This window comes from Protopterus annectens, chromosome 7.part0 (genome assembly GCF_019279795.1).
Source record: "Protopterus annectens isolate FY-2018-M chromosome 7.part0, PAN1.0, whole genome shotgun sequence".
NCBI lineage: Eukaryota > Metazoa > Chordata > Ceratodontiformes > Protopteridae > Protopterus > Protopterus annectens.
Genome location: NC_056739.1, coordinates 1,745,726,488 through 1,745,745,827, shown reverse-complemented (window position 1 = coordinate 1,745,745,827; position 19,340 = coordinate 1,745,726,488). Strand labels below are relative to the sequence as shown.

Genomic DNA, 19,340 nt, shown 5'->3' with positions numbered 1-19,340 from the left:
TGTGTGTGTGTGTGTGTGTGTGTGTGTGTGTGTGTGTGTGTGTGTGTGTGTGTGTGTGTGTGTGTGTAGCTATATATATTTATATATATTTATATAGATATATATATATATATATATATATATATATATATATATATATATATATATATAGAGAGAGAGAGGTTCATAGGTTGGTACTGGGCTATCTATATATATCTGGTTCCCCTTCACAAGTTCGAATGGATGGAAGCTCGAAATTCATAATCTCGAGACCAGAATCTCGAACTTCCATTCACTCAAAATTGTGAATGGGAGCCTTAGGTCCCCCTGTACCCTAGCAGTTTAAATGTGAATGTTCCGTGATCGCACTATAGCAGAGGAATGGAAAATCTTCTGTTTTGCCCTTATGCGTATAGCGTGGAATGGGAGATTTCCCTTTCCTTCACTGTAGTGCGATCTCGGGAGTAGGTGTATTTAAGTAGGGGGGCGTGGGGGTGCAGGGGGGTAGAAGCCCCCGTGCGAAAACATTTGAAAGGTGTTAATTTTTTTTTTTGTCCCTTTCATATGTTCGAGTTTCTCTAAATTTGAGATTCTGGTTTCGAGTTTATGACTTTCAAGTTTAGAGAAATATGATCATATGAAGTGGAACTATATATATATATATATATATATATATATATATATATATATATATATATATATATATATTATATATATATATATATATATATATTTTTTTTTTTTAATTAGCTAGTTTATTACTTATTTTAAAACAGCAACTACAAGTCTTGATAACTTAAGAAAAGTAATGCTTTCAATTTTTAAATTACACTTCTGTGAGAAAAAAAAAACATTCTTTATCCCGATTCCTAAGTGCTGCTTTCTAGCATTAAGATAGAAGCTACTTGCAGATGTAACTACTGGACAGAAATGCTAACTTTGAACTAAAAGTGGTAGTATGCACAGCATCAAAACACACGACTAACAATCTGCAGAGTTCTGTAAAATAATTTGCACAACTATGGGTTTGTGGGAAGAGTACTTCTACCTTCACAGCTGTTTGTTAAATGTTTGTCTGTGATGAAGACATAGGCTTGGAAGGAAGGAAGGAAGGGGTAAAACATAAAAGATACGTGGTTTGGACAGCTGTATTTATGTGAAAGCTGTATTTATATGACTAGTTCAATAGGGGTATGAGTTTGTAGGAGGCTTAGAGAAATAGGATGTTTCAACAATAGTTAGGCAGCCTGGGATAGTTCTGTGGTTCAGAGAAAGGGAAATGATTCAGCCAGGGCCATGAAAGCGACCAAAAGATTTCAGATTTTAGTAAGGACTGATTCGCTTGTGTAGTTATTATAGTTTTATAACACACACACAAGCGCTGCAAGCGCATACACACACACACAGACACACACACGCATTCATGCACATGCACACACATGCACACACAAAGAATTAACACCTTAAAAAGTTTCCTTATCATGCCATTAACTCAGAATTTCATATTCACCAACTCACATCCTGACACAATATAACTGACTTTCAAACTTGTTTACTGACTGTCAGACTTGTTCAACTGATTGCTAACTTTTAAAATTTTTTGTACTATGTATATTGGATTCTGCAAATGTGAAATTGGGGCTTTTCTCCTCGGGCCTCCAGTGAAAATGGACCTTCTTAGCTCAGTCGGACACTCCTGGTAAACAAATGTAAAATAAAAATAAAAAATAAAAATAAAAATATTGACATAGAGCTAGAATATTATTGCAGAAGCTGATCACAGAAGTACTTCAGAATGCAGGTCATTTAACACCACCTCCTCAGCATCTGATGACATACATGTTGTCAGTATCACTGCATCAGATCAGAGATGACACATTACATGTTTACTGTCACCATCACCCCTACAGCTTTATCAGAGATGCACTGCTGAAGGCATACCGTAACTGGAGAAGCTACACTGAGATGCACCATGCATTGTATATGGGCTGCACAAAATCCTCGGCCTAACAGCTAATGTAACACAATTCAAGTGTGCAGAAGTGCACTGTTCAGTATATGTCGATTGTTCCCATCTTGCAAGATCTTACTTACAGATACATCACTCATTACATGTGGGTTGTCTTTATCATCCCTGGAGCTGATCTGAAAGGTACTGTAGTCATATATGTAAACTGTCCAGATTTTCGCAGAATGTCCAGATTTTTGCCTCATATTTTTGGCCCATTCCTCATAAAATTTATGGTTTTCTGTCAAATTACTGAGGATTGATATAACTGAATAATGTCATACATTTGAGTTTCAGACATAATTTCCTTCAGAAAATGCATGCTAAGACAAATGCTGTTATTCTAGCAACTTTCTAAGTCTATAAGAGCAGTAGTTAGCACTGCCCCTAATTTTGGGCATTTGACCCCCCCCCATTATTTTAGGCTTTGCCCAGATTTCTTGTGCTAAGAGGTTGAGAGGTTTGACTTCAGTGCATGCAGCTAAGCACCATCCCCACAGAAAGCCCATAGAGCAGTGATGGCAAACCTGTGAAACGCGTGTCAAAGGTGACACGCCACGACGTTTTGGGTGACACGCCAGCATTCACCAACACACGAGTTACCAAATACACTGCTTTTACATTCGTTGCTCATGTGAAGTGCACTGAATTATTTCATGCCAGAAGCTTTTCACACACCAAACACAAAAAGTTCACCATCACTGCCATAGGGGCTACTCAGTTAACTTACTTTAATTGACACACTAGGTCCACCAGGCCTGTGACCTGTTTTCAGGGAAGACCCTCCCAGGCAGTATTTATATAGACAAGGAGTAATTTGGCCAGGATGCCCATCACATTCCCTTATTCTTTGCATTATTTGTCATGAGGTGTTCCTCGTCCCCCTAAGCTATCACCATTCCAAGTAGCTTGGATCTTGTATAAGGTCATGTGCAAAGGGCAGCATGTCTGGAGTGCAGCACCTCACCCTGATGCAGAACCAGTATTGGTACATGAATTATTTCTTCTGGTGTGGGGATAGGAACCATAGCCTTTTCATCTTCCTAGAGCTAAAGGCAACTGTGTTATCTGCTGAGCCACTGTCTTGCAATATCAATGCAGTCAAACTAGATGTAATAACAGACTAGCTGCAGAAAAAATACATTAGAAGACTAATTTAAAATTGTAAGGATCTTCATACTTTCTATATACAGAGACCCTACACTTCAGGAATAAGCATTTATAGATAGCATTTCCTGCTCCCCCCTCTTTGCTGGGTAAGAAAACATTATAAATACCAGCAAGTATTTTCTGTATGTGATTTCTGGTTTTCTTTCTCCCACTGCAGTCAGTTCTTTCCTTTATGTAAAAAAAATTATACATGAATATTTTTTCCACACTTGCTTAACTTTTTCACACTGGATATCAGCTGCTCTTTTCAGCTGTTTAAACAGTACCAGACAGGTTCCATTCTGACATGTTCACCATAGTTACAGGGTCAGGGTTCATCTTCAGATTAGGCAGTGACAGCATGTGGTAGTGTAGCTGATGGCCTGCATGAAGTCTAATTTCCTGTAATGCAGTCTGCCATCCGTTATCACCGTAACCCGGTGATCATCACAAAAAAAATTAATTTCCTCTCTTGCCAGGTGATACTTTTTTCCTAAAACACATTTCTCGAAGGGGCAGAGAGAATTCATGAGAATAATGATGTAAGATTTTATAAGAGCAAGCCTGCTGATGTATTTTCTTTTCATTGGGTGGATTCTGTTTCTGGGCTATCTATATATATCTGGTTCCCCTTCACAAGTTCGAATGGATGGAAGCTTGAAATTCATAATCTCGAGACCAGAATCTCGAACTTCCATTCAATCAAAATTGTGAATAGGAGCCTTAGATCCCCCTGTACCCTAGCAGTTTAAATGTGAATGTTCCATGACCGCACTATAGCAGAGGAATGGAAAATCTTCCGTTTTGCCCTTATGCGTATAGCGTGGAATGGGAGATTTCCCTTTCCTTCACTATAGTGCGATCTCGGGAGTAGGTGTATTTAAGTAGGGGGGTGTGGGGGTGCAGGGGGGTGGAAGCCCCCCTGCGAAAACATTTGAAAGGTGTTCATTTTTTTTTTTTGTCCCTTTCATATGTTCGAGTTTCTCTAAATTTGAGATTCTGGTTTCGAGTTTATGACTTTCAAGTTTAGAGAAATATGATCATATGAAGGGGAACTATATATATATATATATATATATATATATATATATATATATATATATATATATATTTAATTAGCTAGTTTATTACTTATTTTAAAACAGCAACTGCAAGTCTTGATAACTTAAGAAAAGTAATGCTTTCAATTTTTAAATTACACTTCTGTGAGAAAAAGAGAAAAAAAAAAACATTATTTATCCCGATTCCTAAGTGCTGCTTTCTAGCATTAAGATAGAAGCTACTTGCAGATGTAACTACTGGACAGAAATGCTAACTTTGAACTAAAAGTGGTAGTATGCACAGCATCAAAACAGACGACTAACAATCTGCAGAGTTCTGTAAAATAATTTGCACAACTATGGGTTTGTGGGAAGAGTACTTCTACCTTCACAGCTGTTTGTTAAATGTTTGTCTGTGATGAAGACATAGGCTTGGAAGGAAGGAAGGAAGGGGTAAAACATGAAAGATACGTGGTTTGGACAGCTGTATTTATGTGAAAGCTGTATTTATATGACTAGTTCAATAGGGGTATGAGTTTGTAGGAGGCTTAGAGAAATAGGATGTTTCAACAACAGTTAGGCAGCCTGGGATAGTTCTGTGGTTCAGAGAAAGGGAAATGATTCAGCCAGGGCCATGAAAGCGACCAACGTTAAAGAATCATTTTAACCTGAACTTTAGCTGGATGCCAACCTGTCCAGCTTTTCTTGAAAGCAATGGTTAGGACAGATGAGAGGCATACCTCTCAACTGTCCAGATTTTCGACTGATATTTTTTGTCCATTCCCAATAGCATTTGTGGTTTTCTGGCAAATTATTGAAGATTGAAGTCATTAAATGATAATAAATAATGACAGACATTTGAGTTCCAAACTTTACATCCTTCAGAAAATAATAATACAAAATGTGTTATTCTATCAACAATCTACATTTATAGGAGCAATATTTAAAGTCTGTCTCTATATTTGGACCTTTGCCCCCCCCCCCCATTATTTTTGGCTTTGTCTAGATTTCTTTCTTTGAGACGTTGAGAGGTATGATGGGAGGGCAGGCAGATGGGATGAGCTTCTGTCTTCAAGGGTGATTGCATCAGGATAGGGAAAGGAATCTCACATTTTACAGATATGCTTTTTTTTTCCCCTGCAGGTTTTTCTAGTTTGGGAATTTTAAGTAGGGTCAGTATCACAGCTTTGCTGATGGAAGAGCAGGCAGGGACCCTCTGTGGTAGCATATCACTAAAGGGATGGCAGGTTAAAATGTTAGAAGGAGACTGCCCTTTTACACATCAGTGTGTTGGATGAGTGATGATTTGAAACACTGAAAATAATAACCTGTTCTCTAATTTGTTCTTAACCAGTAAATAAGCACAAGGCTGCAGCCATTTTTACCCAAGAATTTAGTACATGCGGTGTCTTTGTTTTGAGAGAGAGAGAGAGAGAAACTCATGCTTCATTTTCTAGGAGAAAAAGTTAAGATATATGTTTAGTTACAGGCCCAGTTTAAAAATTAGGTGTTTGTTTATTTTTTTTATACCTCTGACTACTACCAGATCAGCCATTGCAGCTTCCCTTTAACTTCCTATAGTATCATTAACTTATAATTGTACAAAGGCATAGAGCACTAGCTTGTGTTTAACAATGGGAGACCAGTAACTTCTGGACTGCTGAGAAAGTTAATTGTGAGGAGGCTGTCAGTTCTGCATATGCAAGCGTTCTTATGATCCAACCTTGGCAGTCACCTATTATTTGAATTATCATTGCATGTGAGGAAATTGGATGCCTGTCAAATCACTTAGAAGAACTTCTGTTGCACTTATACTGTTGCATTCTTGTTATGATTTCTATCTGATACATGTAAGAACATAATAACCCAGTAGCTTTTAGATACAGGTATGCGCCACTTAATGTCCTGGATAGATTTTATCCCATAGAACGCTAAGCAGCTCGGACGTTAAGCGAACACCATATTCTTTACATTGTGCTTCTCTTAACATCCTTCTGCACAATGTCTGACTGCATTTACATCTGCTTAGTATAGTATGGACATAAATGCAGTCGGATGTTGTTCGGAAGGACATTAAGCGATGCACACCTTTACATATAACAATGTCTTTCATGTGAAGACTGTTGGGTTAACATTAGAGTATGTATCATACACATGTGAATCATTCCTTTATAGTCAATATTGATAAGGGCAATTTATTATTGAGTACAATTCCCACTTTGGGATGTAGCTCTCTAAATGTATCAGACAGTTACAAAGACTCTAGAGGGTCCTAACCAAAAAGATTACAAGCATAAAGTCCCTGAGCTACTGAGAGAGACTGGCAGCTCTATCCCCTTTTTCAATATCTTATAGACTTTTGAGGTGAGATCTCTGTCTTACTTACAGTGATTGTCCTGGACATCCTGTTTCTCCACAAGTCCAGTATCTCCACCAATACTAGAACCAGGGAACTAAAATTTTCCCAACAGATAAAACAGAATGGAGGAATAGGTCTAAACCCTAGCATCTGCCAAACCTTTGGAATAAACCTCCCCTGCATGTTAATCTGTGTGACTTGTTATTTTCCTTTAAATGTAAACTAGATGACTGGATGGGTATCTATACATATAACCCAGGATTGATCAGGATGGCCCTTCTGAAGAAAGGAGGTGCTGCCTGAAGGAGGATTGTGGCAAGGCACGAATAGTCATCAGACTCAGTGAGACGCAGCGGCCTTAAAATGTTTATGAACCTATACGTTCTATTACATTAAAGACTCCTCTGTGACACTGAATTGCTTAGGTAAGTGTGTATGTGCATGTGTGTGTGTGTGTGTGTGCACATGTATGCGTGTGTGTGTGTGTGTGTGTGTGTGTGTGTGTGTGTGTGTGTGTGTGTGTGTGTGTGTGTGTGTGTGTGTATTTGTAACATGGATAACTTGCTGGAATCAACTATTTTCTGAAGATATATGCTACCATACTTCTATTTTAAGGTTAGGATGGATGCTAAATTTGCTATGATGCTATCAGTAACAAGTGAGTGGTGGATCGAGTGAACAGTGACTTTATTTTTATCATTTTTTATCTGTTGTTCACCATCCATCAAGCTCACACCTATCCATTACAGTCATCAAATCCTGAGCCAAGAGTGGGCCAGGGAAGACACCTTTCAAGCAACCAGCAGGAATTTCTCCCTTTATAACTCTAGCCCTCCTCAGCACCTGATGTTTGTGCTTGCCAATGCGTACAACCTACTATGCCTTCCCTTGTGAGTGTACATGCACACACACTATGAAGGGTATGTCACAAATAAGGCTTAACTACATGCCATGCACCTCACCAGTAGTTGCCAGCATTGCAGTGTGCTAGACCTTCTCTCTCCAGAACGGCTATCCATTTATTTGCATTATGGGACTGGTTCAGCTGAATTGCCGTCTTGTGAGTACAAATCAGATGGAACAGCTTTCCATTTTAAACGTATTAGTCCTGTGTAACTCAGAAGGCTACTCAGAAAACTGCTTGGTTGTGTCAGTCCTTTAGCTGATGATAAATCCCAACCAAGTTTCTAAAAATTGGGATAAATTTCATTGCCCAATGTTTGTAAAGTGAGTGGTTGCAGTCTGTTAAATTACTTTTGCCTAGTCTGCTTTTTCAGTTATTAGCTAAAGTGCTGCACTGGGGTCTTAGAGAGAAGTAATGCACCTTAACTATGGCATCTTCTCCCAGACTCACTGTGTCTAATGCCAAGCAGTAGCAGCATTAGCACCACCTGCAACTTCACTGATAACGTGGACAATGTCACAGTAGCAAATAAGTTGTCGTACGATTGCATATGAAAATTACAGAATCAGTTATAATAAATACTGTCTACATCATTTTCATCAGTTCTTGCATGAGTTAAGAGGCAGCAGAGGTTAAGTATCAAATAAATCACTTCAAGCATGTGAACACTGTAGAGCAAGTCATCATAACAAGTGTTATTTACGTTGTTCACATCATGAGATATCTGTGGTGATACAGACAGATACATCAAGTTCAAATGATGCTTTACCATGCTTACATTGCTAAGAAGTATGTATACATAGCATTTCATACTGATTCTGTGCAATGTAGTGGTTTCTTAATAGGTAACATGTAAAGGATAGGTATCGCAGTCTGATAGACCAACCTGAGAAGTGAAACAGGTGAAAAATTAAGAGGTATCAGAAGACAAAGGAGAACAGCAGATGCCTTAAGGTCTACACAAGTGTCTTCTATAATAGTAAACAACAGATCAGAAAGCAAACTTATCAGACCTTTTGTTTATAGAAGGAACTACAGGAAGATTTTTCTTAGGAAATGGAGTGCATATTGTACTAGATACCCATAGCAACTAATTTCCCATCACTAACACTGCAATGCAGCATGAAAGGAGGAGTTGAATTTACCATCTTCAGATGAGACATTAAACCAAGGTCCCATATTCCTGAGTTTGCACTAGCCCAGGTGGATATCAAAGATCCAAAAGCACTTGACAAAAATAGTAGAAGAATTTCTCCAGTACCCTAGACATATTTCCTCTAGACATTATAAATATCACATTCGGTTTCCAATGAAAATAGATAATAAGTTTAGTGGGACTAACTCAGTGAACAAAACATATTTAAAAAATAACTAGCTAAATACATAGAAACAGATTGTACTTTCTTTCTGGAGCAGGGGGGCACCTGTGATTAACTTGATAAGTTAATTTGGAAAGATTGTGGGAAATGGGGGACATATGAAATTAAATGTGCAAAAACTGGTATGGGGTGTGGGATGATAGGTCATTTCTGTGTTGATTGCGTAATGAAAAATAGAGGGTACATCTAACAAGAGGAACAGGATGTTCCAGTAGAAAAAGACATGGAAGGAACATAGTGTCTTTAGAAGATCTGTATGACATTTGAATAGGGTAGTGGTAGACCTGAAATGGAAAATTAGGTAACTTACTTGCAAAACTGCAGGGAAATTAGAATGAAAGAAGTTCAGACATATGTGCAACTTTTAAATGAGTATCATTGATGGTAGAATGCTAGAATAAGGCAGAGTGTAAGAGGGAGATAGAGATCTATCATGTAAATGAAAAGAGAATAAGGCACTGGTTTGAAATATCATTGTATGTCGATTGTACAGAATGATGCAGGGGGGTAGACATTACATATCTTCAAAGTAAGATGGAGGCGGTACAACTGGAACTGAGCAGAAATTTCTTGGAATATCCTACTACCTCTTTAGTGGATATGGTAAATGTAGACACTGATAAGAGAGGAATGGAATACCTTTGTTATTTGAATGTGGATAATTGACATCTGAACATTTAAGTCTATGGCAGTCCTTCCATTATCCTAAGTCCTAAACTCATCTTTACCAGATCAGTATAGATCAGTCCTCTCCACTCTTGCCAAGGTACTTTGAAAATGTCTTTATCAACTCAATATATGAACCATATCTGCTTTGCCAAAATCAATACAGTGCCCTAAAAAGGCATAACTCCATTACTGCCTTTCACACAATCACAGTTAATATATACTGTAGTATGAATAAATGCAAAGTAACCAAAGCCATATTTGTAGACCTTGCCCAGGCTTTCAACTCCAAGTTACATGCAAAGCTACAGCAATTACTCCCATATCTTGGTATTGCAAATAATTCACTGCAGTAGTTCCCAAGAATGCCTTGAAGGCAGGATTTTAAGAGTGCATGATTCCACCCATTCAGTTACCAATCCTCTGCCCACTGTTGTTTCACAATGATTAGTCATTGGGCCTCCTTAGTTCTCACTCTTTATTAATAGCATTCCAAATATATTTGTCTTCAGAAACTATCTTTTCTATTCCAACTATGTTTTATCTAGTCTTCTAACAGTATATATTGCAATGTTACAAAAGATCTGCCATTGAACATGATCTGTTTTCCAAAGTGGCTTACAGCAATTTGTCTGATACTCAACCTTAAAAACAAAATTCATGCTATTAGGCACTCACAATAATTTGATTCTCACATATCACTTCCCTCACTACTCATTAGGTTCCCTGTTTAATGAGCTCATAGTTTTAAATAATTAGGCATCCAGAGAGATCTAGCACTCTCTTTAAATCCTTTAAATTATAAGTCAACTACAAAATAGCATGCATTTCAGATCTAAAACGAAAACCCTTTAGAAAAGTAAACATTAAGTTCTGTTAACATCAGTCTAACCCAAGTCCTGCATTGTGTTTTACATGTTGCTCTCAGCTCAAAAAGTAACAGACAAAACAGTAGATCTGATGAGAAGTGGTACATCTTCAATATCCTCTAAGACTGATGCAGCAGACAGTAAGTCCACTTCACAGATAAAACTCTCTCAGCTGCCTAGACCCTTCTGTGTTCTCTTCCCATCACCTGTCACTCGCCTGTCACTCTCCAGTAAGTCATTGCTGCACTTCACAACTAGTTAAAGGAAAGTGGCTCCAGGCTACATCACTCATTTTTTTTTTTTTGGGGGGGGGGTTATTGATCATAGTTTAATTGGATATTGTCCGAATACTATAAATTTCTTTTTTCCTTCGATCTTCCTTTGCCATGAGAAAACATTTTTTCCAGTTTTCTTTTAGTAAATTATGTATATTATTTTTATATCACTGGGCCTAAGCCCTTGTTTGGGGAGTGCTTCTGCAGTTGGAGTGTTTCATACGGCAACAAATGCATACACAATTTGTATTGTTTGTGTTGTGGAAGCAGACAATCTCTAGAATGCAGAACGATTCTCACTGCTCACATAACTTGCCTGCCTCAGGTACATCAGTTTGCACAACTGTGAGAAAATGCAGTTCACAGAAAGCTGTGGTCGCAGTGAGAAAGACCTCATTATATTGACTCATTAGCAAATCTCTGAATTGCCCTTGTTTAATGCAAGCTCTATCTGACCTGCAACAGTGGTAGTGTTTACCATGGCAGCCTGTGTATCACGTTGTCAAAAGCACCCTCTATGCTTACACGCACACACTCCCAGGTATTCCTACACACTGACACATCCACTCAACATTAACCCTCCAAAAGTTGATCAGACTTACGGACACACTCACTAATGCACACTCTGATACGCACACACACACAATTCCATGTTTAACCTCCCCTAGTGGGACAACTCAGGCAGACAGATGGACTGACACACACACACACACACACACACACACACACACACACACACACACACACGTATCTTCACTGAACGTACATGCATTGCTGCCTCTTCCATTGGATCATATTTTGATGATGTTAACTTTTTACTCCTTCTGCGGAAATCTACACAGCCAAATGGTTCTCTGAATCACTTGGCAGAGTTTATTCAAAGTCGCTGGCAATTCTGGGAGAAACCACATGGCTAATTAGCATCACCATTCCTAATAAAACAGACACACATGCTTTCTTCCAAAGTACACATACTGAGTCCCTTTAGTTTCTTTTCAGAAATGTTTTGCTGCAGATTCTCTGTTGTTATTGTTCTCCTTTTCTGCTTAAACTCTCTTACATTCATATAAATGGAGATGAATGCAGTACTGCAACCATTTTAATTATTGTTTCAAATTACTAGATTTATTAAAGTAAGAATTGTAATCCTTAATAATTTTAAACTTTTAAATTAGGGAGAGCACATCTCTCAGGCTTCTGCTTCAGAAGTAAGGGCTGGAGTTTAAAAAGGTAGACAATATTTGGGAAAAAAATATAGATTTTTCTTTATAACTGGTAATATTTTGTTGTTAAGCGGATGAGGAAATAAAAAATAATGAAGTGACTAGTTGTAATGAAACTGTTTTATGTTGTTTTGTAATAGGTTGGTGTTTTTTAAAAGGCATGCAGTAACATTTTGAAACAGTATTGGGGAATTGCTGAACTGCAAGGAGAGTAAGGTGGTTACGTGTAATTTTTCTTTGAGGTCATTCGAGTAAGTAGTGAGAACCAGCATAAAGATGAACCTGGAAAGTCCTAGTGGTTTATTGTGTAATTAGAGGTTTTTTGAAGTGGTTGTATAACGTTGCTCATACTCCAGTTTTAATAACCTTTTCTGTGTTTTTTTTTTTTCAGATGACCCAGAAAGAGCAGTCTGGCTGTTTTCTGACCAACATGCAAAGAACTATACAAGCCTGCTTCTGAGCGCAGATGGGGAGACATTATATGTTGGAGCTCGGGAAACCCTTTTTGCCCTAAATGTTTCTACCATCTGGAACAGTGCACCTTACCACACAGTAAGTTCAAGTTTCTATTAGGAATGATGTAATGTCACTCTCTGAAAGAGTATGGAACTGTTTTACATTGAAGTACATGCCTCTGACAGCTTCTGTAGAATATATGCAGAGAACACTCTGTTTTTATATCACCTTTATAAGGTTACACACAATACATAGGTGCTGTGCATACATGACAACCATGGAGATTGTCAGGTGTGATTTATGGCATTTGAGCAGTACTGCTGAGAATGCAATACTTTATCCAGGCATAGGCTGCTGTGCTCCATATTCGTGAAATGCTGTTTGTGTCTTAGTTAATATGCACTAGCTCTTATAGTTTAATGAGACTGCATGTATATCTGTAAATGGATTAAAATGCCTTTTCTGTAGTGTTATATTCATCTTATGAGTTGCATGAGCTGACACAGCATCTTAATAATATATTAAGTCACTTTCAGTTGGGCTAGGATTGTCACTGCGTAGGCACTGTTTCAGAGAAGAAAACTTCATTCCATTGAATGGCTTTGGTACAGTACAGTGCACCTTGAAAGTGACACTTGGAATAAAGTTACACATTGTGTTTGTTTTTCTAAACATTGTTATGGAACAGCAGGAGAAGATGCATTTCAAAGATCTAGAAGTGTATAGAAGGCATAGCTTCATAGGTAAGAACTAGGCTAGCTGACCTTGTGTGCCATTTTAAGCCTAGCCAGTTTCCATTTTTGTACTCAAATTAACTTATCCTATTTGGTTAGAGATTGGCCTTACCCATTCTATGGTCAATAATTATATATTACCCCTGATAGGAATAACTGGGATTATACCATAGATACTTTGAGAAGACCCATGCATGGGATAAAGCATATAGGAGCTGCTCTTGTTCATTATTAGTACAGGGGCAGTCCTGGGGCAGTCCTGGGGTATATGTTCTGTTTCCTATCCATATATCTATGTTACATTTGAAAACGGACAGGGATGAGCTTTGTTATTTATTTATTTATTTATTTATTTGGCATTTGTTTACAGGGAAAGTCCAGCTGGGTTATGAGGTACCCATTTTCAGCAGAGGCCCTGGGAGAAAAGCTCAAGATACATATGATTAACAGAAAGAAAAAAAACTAGACAGACATAATAAAGTCATAGCAGTCAAGCACAAATATGAAAGCAACACATTAGTTTGTCAGAATGAGAACTTAACAGACATTATAGAGTTGTAACATGCAAGCACAAAATTTGAAAAAACTACACATTAGTTTGTCAGAATAAAAACTCAGCCGACATAATAAAGTCATTGTGTTCAAGCATAATTTATTTGGAAAGCCTGATAGTAGGAAGATGCAGCATTTATTTACTTAATAGATAGGTTCATAGGTTTGATGAATCTGTCCCTCCACTTGTGGTTCTGAGGGATCTAGATTTTTGAGGTGAAGCATATTCATCAAATCAGGGTTTGACATGCTCTGAGCAAGTGGTATGAGACTGAATAGAGCTGGAGTTCTTTCAGTCGGGCAGCATAAGACATATTTTGAGTCCCTTTATCCTTTTGGTGAGGAACTTTTGGGGCCTTTCCAGCTGCTGCAGGTGTCTGGTCAGATACATTCAGAATGGGGCATTGTACTCAATCCTTCATGATCAGGTGGGCAATGTAGAAGGTTTTCCTAACTACTTTAGCAACATGAGTGTCCCAGATCCCTGATGACTTCATTTCTTGGCATTTAACACCAGTTATCCGTTTCTGTGAGGCCCTTCTGAAGGATATCTGTGTCAGATGTGTCTGACATGGCTCCAGCAACTCTGACCCTGTGGGTTCTGTCCCCATCTTGTGATGTATGGGTTTTTTTGATGATACCTGAGGCCTTTGCCAGGTCAAGGTAGGCTGTATGGACTGCGTTGGATCCAAAGTCTGCAAGTTCCCTATGTCTTTATTTATGAGTTCCATTATGATCCTCTCCATGGCTTTGCAGCCATGGATGCTGTGTCACCTGGGCGTTGGAGATGTTTGGGGGCTACAATGATTGTGATTATCATAATGTTGTTGTTGTTGTTTGTCTTTCGGCTTTTCCCGGTTAGGGGTCGCCACAGCTGAACTCCGGTCTGCTAATGATTGGCAGTAGATTTTCACAAACGCCGATGTGCCAGCTCGGCGTCCAACTTTCAACGAAGGCACGCCCATTTAAGCATGTCTTTCGAACGCTAGATGATTATCATAATGATTGTTAATATTTTACAGGTCATGAAATATGGTAACAGATTATATTGGAAAAGGCATAGGAGAGTATGAGTAGAGAAGAGAAGGGTATGATAGAGGGGGATAGTAGGAATAGATGTGGAAAAGGTATGAGTATAACCTCAGAGGAGTATGTGTAGAGGAAGGAAGGGGAGGGTAAGTTACTAGTGGGGGGACAGAGAGAGTAGAGGTAGAGAATGGTATAAGAGGACCCCATCCTGGGCTCATACCGGAGCAAATCCAATCTCTGTTGAAGTATTCTTTTATAGAGGTTAGTAGCAATTTGGATAGTTAAAGGAAGGGAATTCCATAGTTTTGCCACAGAGCAGGAGTAAAGGCTTAGGCCTGGGGTTTTGTTAGGTTTATAAGTTGTGAGGAAATGTTTGTCTTCAGATCTGAGATGTTTATTTAGGATATAAAAGTTGATTATTGAGCTAAGAGCAGGACAAGCTAGTGGGTTGTGGATGATTTTTGTATATCATAGTAAGTTGTACGTATTGGAGGTGGAGGGGGAATTCAAGCCATCCTAGGGAATGTAGGGCTTTACAGTGATGAGTTAGAGCGGTTGTGTTTATGGGAAACTTAGCAATTGTGTTAGAGCAGCTTTCTAGTTATTTACTTAGGGAGGTCTGTAAGTCAGTTAGAATTGGGGCCCCACATAACAGTGAGAGCAAGAGGTAGGTTGTGGCCAGGATAATTTGGAAGCTGCTAAGTGGAAGTTTTTATTCCTGTATAGCATGCCTAGTTTTTGGTGGCTTTTTTAATACTGTTTTGTATGTGTAGGTCAAATTTGAGATTAACATCAATTGTGACACCTAGTTGTTTGGTATGCTGAACCAATTCAATTTCAGTATTGTTGGCTTAAAAGATCTTGAAGTTTGTTGTTGGAGCTATGGAGTTTGTGGGTGAAGAGAAGGAGCTTTGGTTTTTTTTTTGGTTCATTAGGAGTTCAGTATTGGAGAGCCGTGTTTCTATAGAAGAGAAAGCTTGTTGTGTTATGTCTTATAGGTGAGTTAATATGTCTGATATGCAGATAATAGTGGAGTCATTTGCATATTCAATTAGAGTGCCTTCACAGGCGGATGTATGTAAGTTATTGATGAAGGCATTAAATAGTAATGGGCCATGGATGGATCCTTGACAAACACCTGTGGGGGTGATGTGATATGGGGAGATAGACGCCTGCCATTTTACTGCTTATTGCCTGTCAGCTAGGTAGCTAGAAAACCACTGAAGTGAGGAGGAGGACAGATCAATGCTGGAGAGTTCTTTGAGGAGTATGGGGTAAGATAACTTGTCAAGTGCTTTTACTAAATATGGAAAGACTGCAGAAACTAGTTTCAGTGTCACAGGCTTTATTGCCACAGTCCATGAACGATAATAAAGTTGGTGAGATACTGTGTGCAGGTCTAAAGCCATGTTTAGTGTGGAAAAGTCAGTTGTTGTGTATAAGGTGGTGGAGAAGTTGTAGATGCTCACATTTTTCTAGAATCTTAGAAAGGGGGGACAAGATTGCAATAGGATGAAAGTTTGTGATGTCAATGGAGTTGCCACCCTTATGTAAAGGGATAATGTGTGATCTTTTCCATAGGCTAAGGACATGGGATTCAGCTATGTATCTATTAATTAAGATGCTAACAGGGAATGCTGTTGCCTCTGCAGAAAGCTTTAGGTATTCTGGTGAGAAGCTGTCTGTTGAGGTTGAGCAAGGTTTCAGTTTTTGTAGTAGATTTTTTAGTTGCGATAAAGGAATGGGTTGAAAAGTAAGCTGGGGATGGTTTGGTTTTTCGTTGAATGAGGGGTTGAGTGTGTGTGTGTGTGTGTGTGTGTGTGTGTGTGTGTGTGTGTGTGTGTGTGTGTGTGTATGTGTGTGTGTATAGAGGTTAGTATTGGGGGTATTAGTAAAAGTAGTGAGTTAGGGTGGATGATTTGGGTTTACTTTTAGGTTGGATATGGATTCTGTTCAGCCAGATTACATTTGAATAGGGAAAGTTTGGTACTTTGCTTCATCTGGAAAGGAAGACAGTTAAAAAAACGGTCCTGTTATCAGCTTGTCTACCAGCTGGCTTTGTTGGTAGCAGTGATGTATGCAGACACAATGTCAGGCTGTGTATAGTTCCTCAGAAGCTCTCATATTGGAGAAAATTCATTAGAAACAGTCAGTGGTGCAACAGGTTGCACATTCACCTTTGTTGTAGAAGGCTGTGGGTTTTATTCCCACACCAGGTAGATCGATGACTAACATTGCAAAACAGTATAGGGGTGCTGCACTTCTGAGTATGTCACAGAATGAGACATTAAACTGAGGTCGCATCTGTTTGAGTTGGTGGTAGCTCAAATGGATGTAAAAGTTCCCACAGCATCTATTGAAAAGAGGAGGGGGTCCTTTGTTTAATACCACATAAAATAAAACACTACAGTTTCCATATTTACAAGATATACATCTTTCTAAAAATATATATTTATACATTTCTGTAACTTTCTCAGTATTATTCTTCTGTAATTGAACCCCACCTCATTTTCTACAACCATGATCTAATTTTTTGCAATATATGTACCAGTATCCAGTTTCCATTAGACATAATTTCATTCCAAATAACCTATATTACATGAAATACATTTTTATCTGCTCTTTTTACATACTATTTTTCTTGTATTTATAATATCCATACATAATCATATTCATATCCACATTGTCTGTCTTCAATATTTTCAAAAAAAATATTCAAACGTTTTCCAAAGTTTTATCACACTTCCTCCCCACAAAACAAACATACGCTTTCAACCTTCTTTTTATATGTCATATTTCCTTGCTTATTTGTAATTTCCATAACAAATCTTGACATTCTGCTATCTTTGTATGTTTTCCTTACTTTAGTAGCATTAATTACTTCTGTTCATAAGTTTTTCTATGGATTTACAAAATAATATTGTTTCATCACATTATTATAACACATCCTTCTTTCTCCATATCATCAGTTTTTGATTTCCATATTGATATTTTTTCTTGGTAATTTTTAATTTCTTCATTTATATTCTCTTTTTCTTTTTTTCTTCTTCTCATCATATCCCAGAAATTTTTATAATTCTGTTTAAATACTCGCGCTATTAAAACCTCTTTCTCTCCCTTTATCTATTTTAGTACTCTATACAGATTTAATGAAGCAGAATACACAACTGGATTCATTAACCCGAATCCTCATTCATCTTCACTCATGTACAATACTCCTCTTTTCTCTAGATTTAATCTTGAACCCAATTAAAAGAAAACACTAACTGGACAATTTCTTTTTAATATTTGTTGTGATCGTATAAACACTAGAACTATCTTATATTTTCCCCATTAATATTGAATTAACATAAACCTTTTTAAGGCTAATTTATGTCTTCCATAGACCATTTATTTCTTTTAATTTTTTTATCTCACACTTCCCATCGGATCACTACTACACAATTTTTCCCACAGGTTATTCATAACAGAAAGACTTCATTCATAGAAAAATGCACTCCTGAATTTTTCACTGTATTACCCACCACTTTTACTTGTATTCCTGTTCAGGATCATCCCCATTTGCATTTAAACAACTCAACACTTCTCCCATCCATATTTTATTTTATCTGCTATGACTACATGACTACATCATCTGCATATGATAAAACCACTGGAAGAATTACCTCCCTTTGCATCACATATCTAGCCTCCTTCATTTTATGAGCTACCAAAGCTACTATCACATTCATCACTAATAGGGCATCCTTGTCTTAAACCACATTTGTTTACTTAACCATCCATTTGCTAACACTCTCACTTTGTTATTTTGATATGCTGATATACTCACTCTCCAAATTTTATTACCTATCACATGCATCTAAGGTTGCCACCTTTAGTTGTGGCTAAAACCGGAGTAAGGCCACACCCCTCGCATCACCTATAACCCTCCCCATTCCTGCCCATTCTGTGATGTCACTATGATATCAGCAACTGGGAACACCCTCTTTTTCCATTCCTGATGCCTGTTTTTAGCCTATTTACAATGCTTTTCTGTAAAAAAGTATAGTAAGTCAGCCGATTTAACAAACTTCTGATAGTCTGTTTCTTTTTTTGAAACAGAATACCGGAGTTTGTACAGTGTTTCCGGACTACCGAAGAATCAATTTGAATTCATAACACTATTCCCATTTACTGAAAGTACTTTAAATTATTTTTCCTTCCTTTTAAATTTAAAGGAATTATTTTTAAATATTCACTTTACTATTTTACCCTAACCCTATTTAAACTCATTAAAAAAAAAAAACATTCATCCATTTCATTTTTTTCTTTTCTTTATATTTACTCCTTTAATTTATTTTCCTATCCTTTACTCCTTTACAAATTGAAACTTTCATTTCTAACCATCTTCCAGCTTATGTCTTCTTCATCGCTTACTTCTTCCATTTCTTTTTCCATTTTTTTAACATCTAAATTTTCATTACTCTTTAATATCTGTTCATCAACTGACTCTTCTGTTGCATTTCTCTTGTAGCTACTTTTCTGTTCTTCATTTACCTGTACATCTAAATCTTTTTCTTTTTCATAATACATCCATAAATGTCCAACCCAATTACACTTATAACATTTTGATTCACATTTCTTTGCATCATATCCAGTCCCCACCCCACACATATACACACACAAAAGAAAATGTCTTTTGTCACATTTATCTGTAAAATGTCATTCTTTTCCACAAA

General features: G+C 37.6%; 1 protein-coding gene across 2 annotated transcripts in view; it reads left to right on the top strand.

The window, feature by feature from the left end:
- Positions 1–19,340, top strand: part of SEMA4B (semaphorin 4B) — a 1,355,182-nt gene that overhangs the window by 1,108,293 nt on the left and 227,549 nt on the right. For both annotated transcript variants that reach the window (XM_044078286.1, XM_044078287.1), the window contains one exon: positions 12,243–12,403. In XM_044078286.1, coding sequence (XP_043934221.1) covers positions 12,243–12,403 — 161 coding nt within the window. The remainder of the gene's footprint in view (positions 1–12,242; positions 12,404–19,340) is intronic.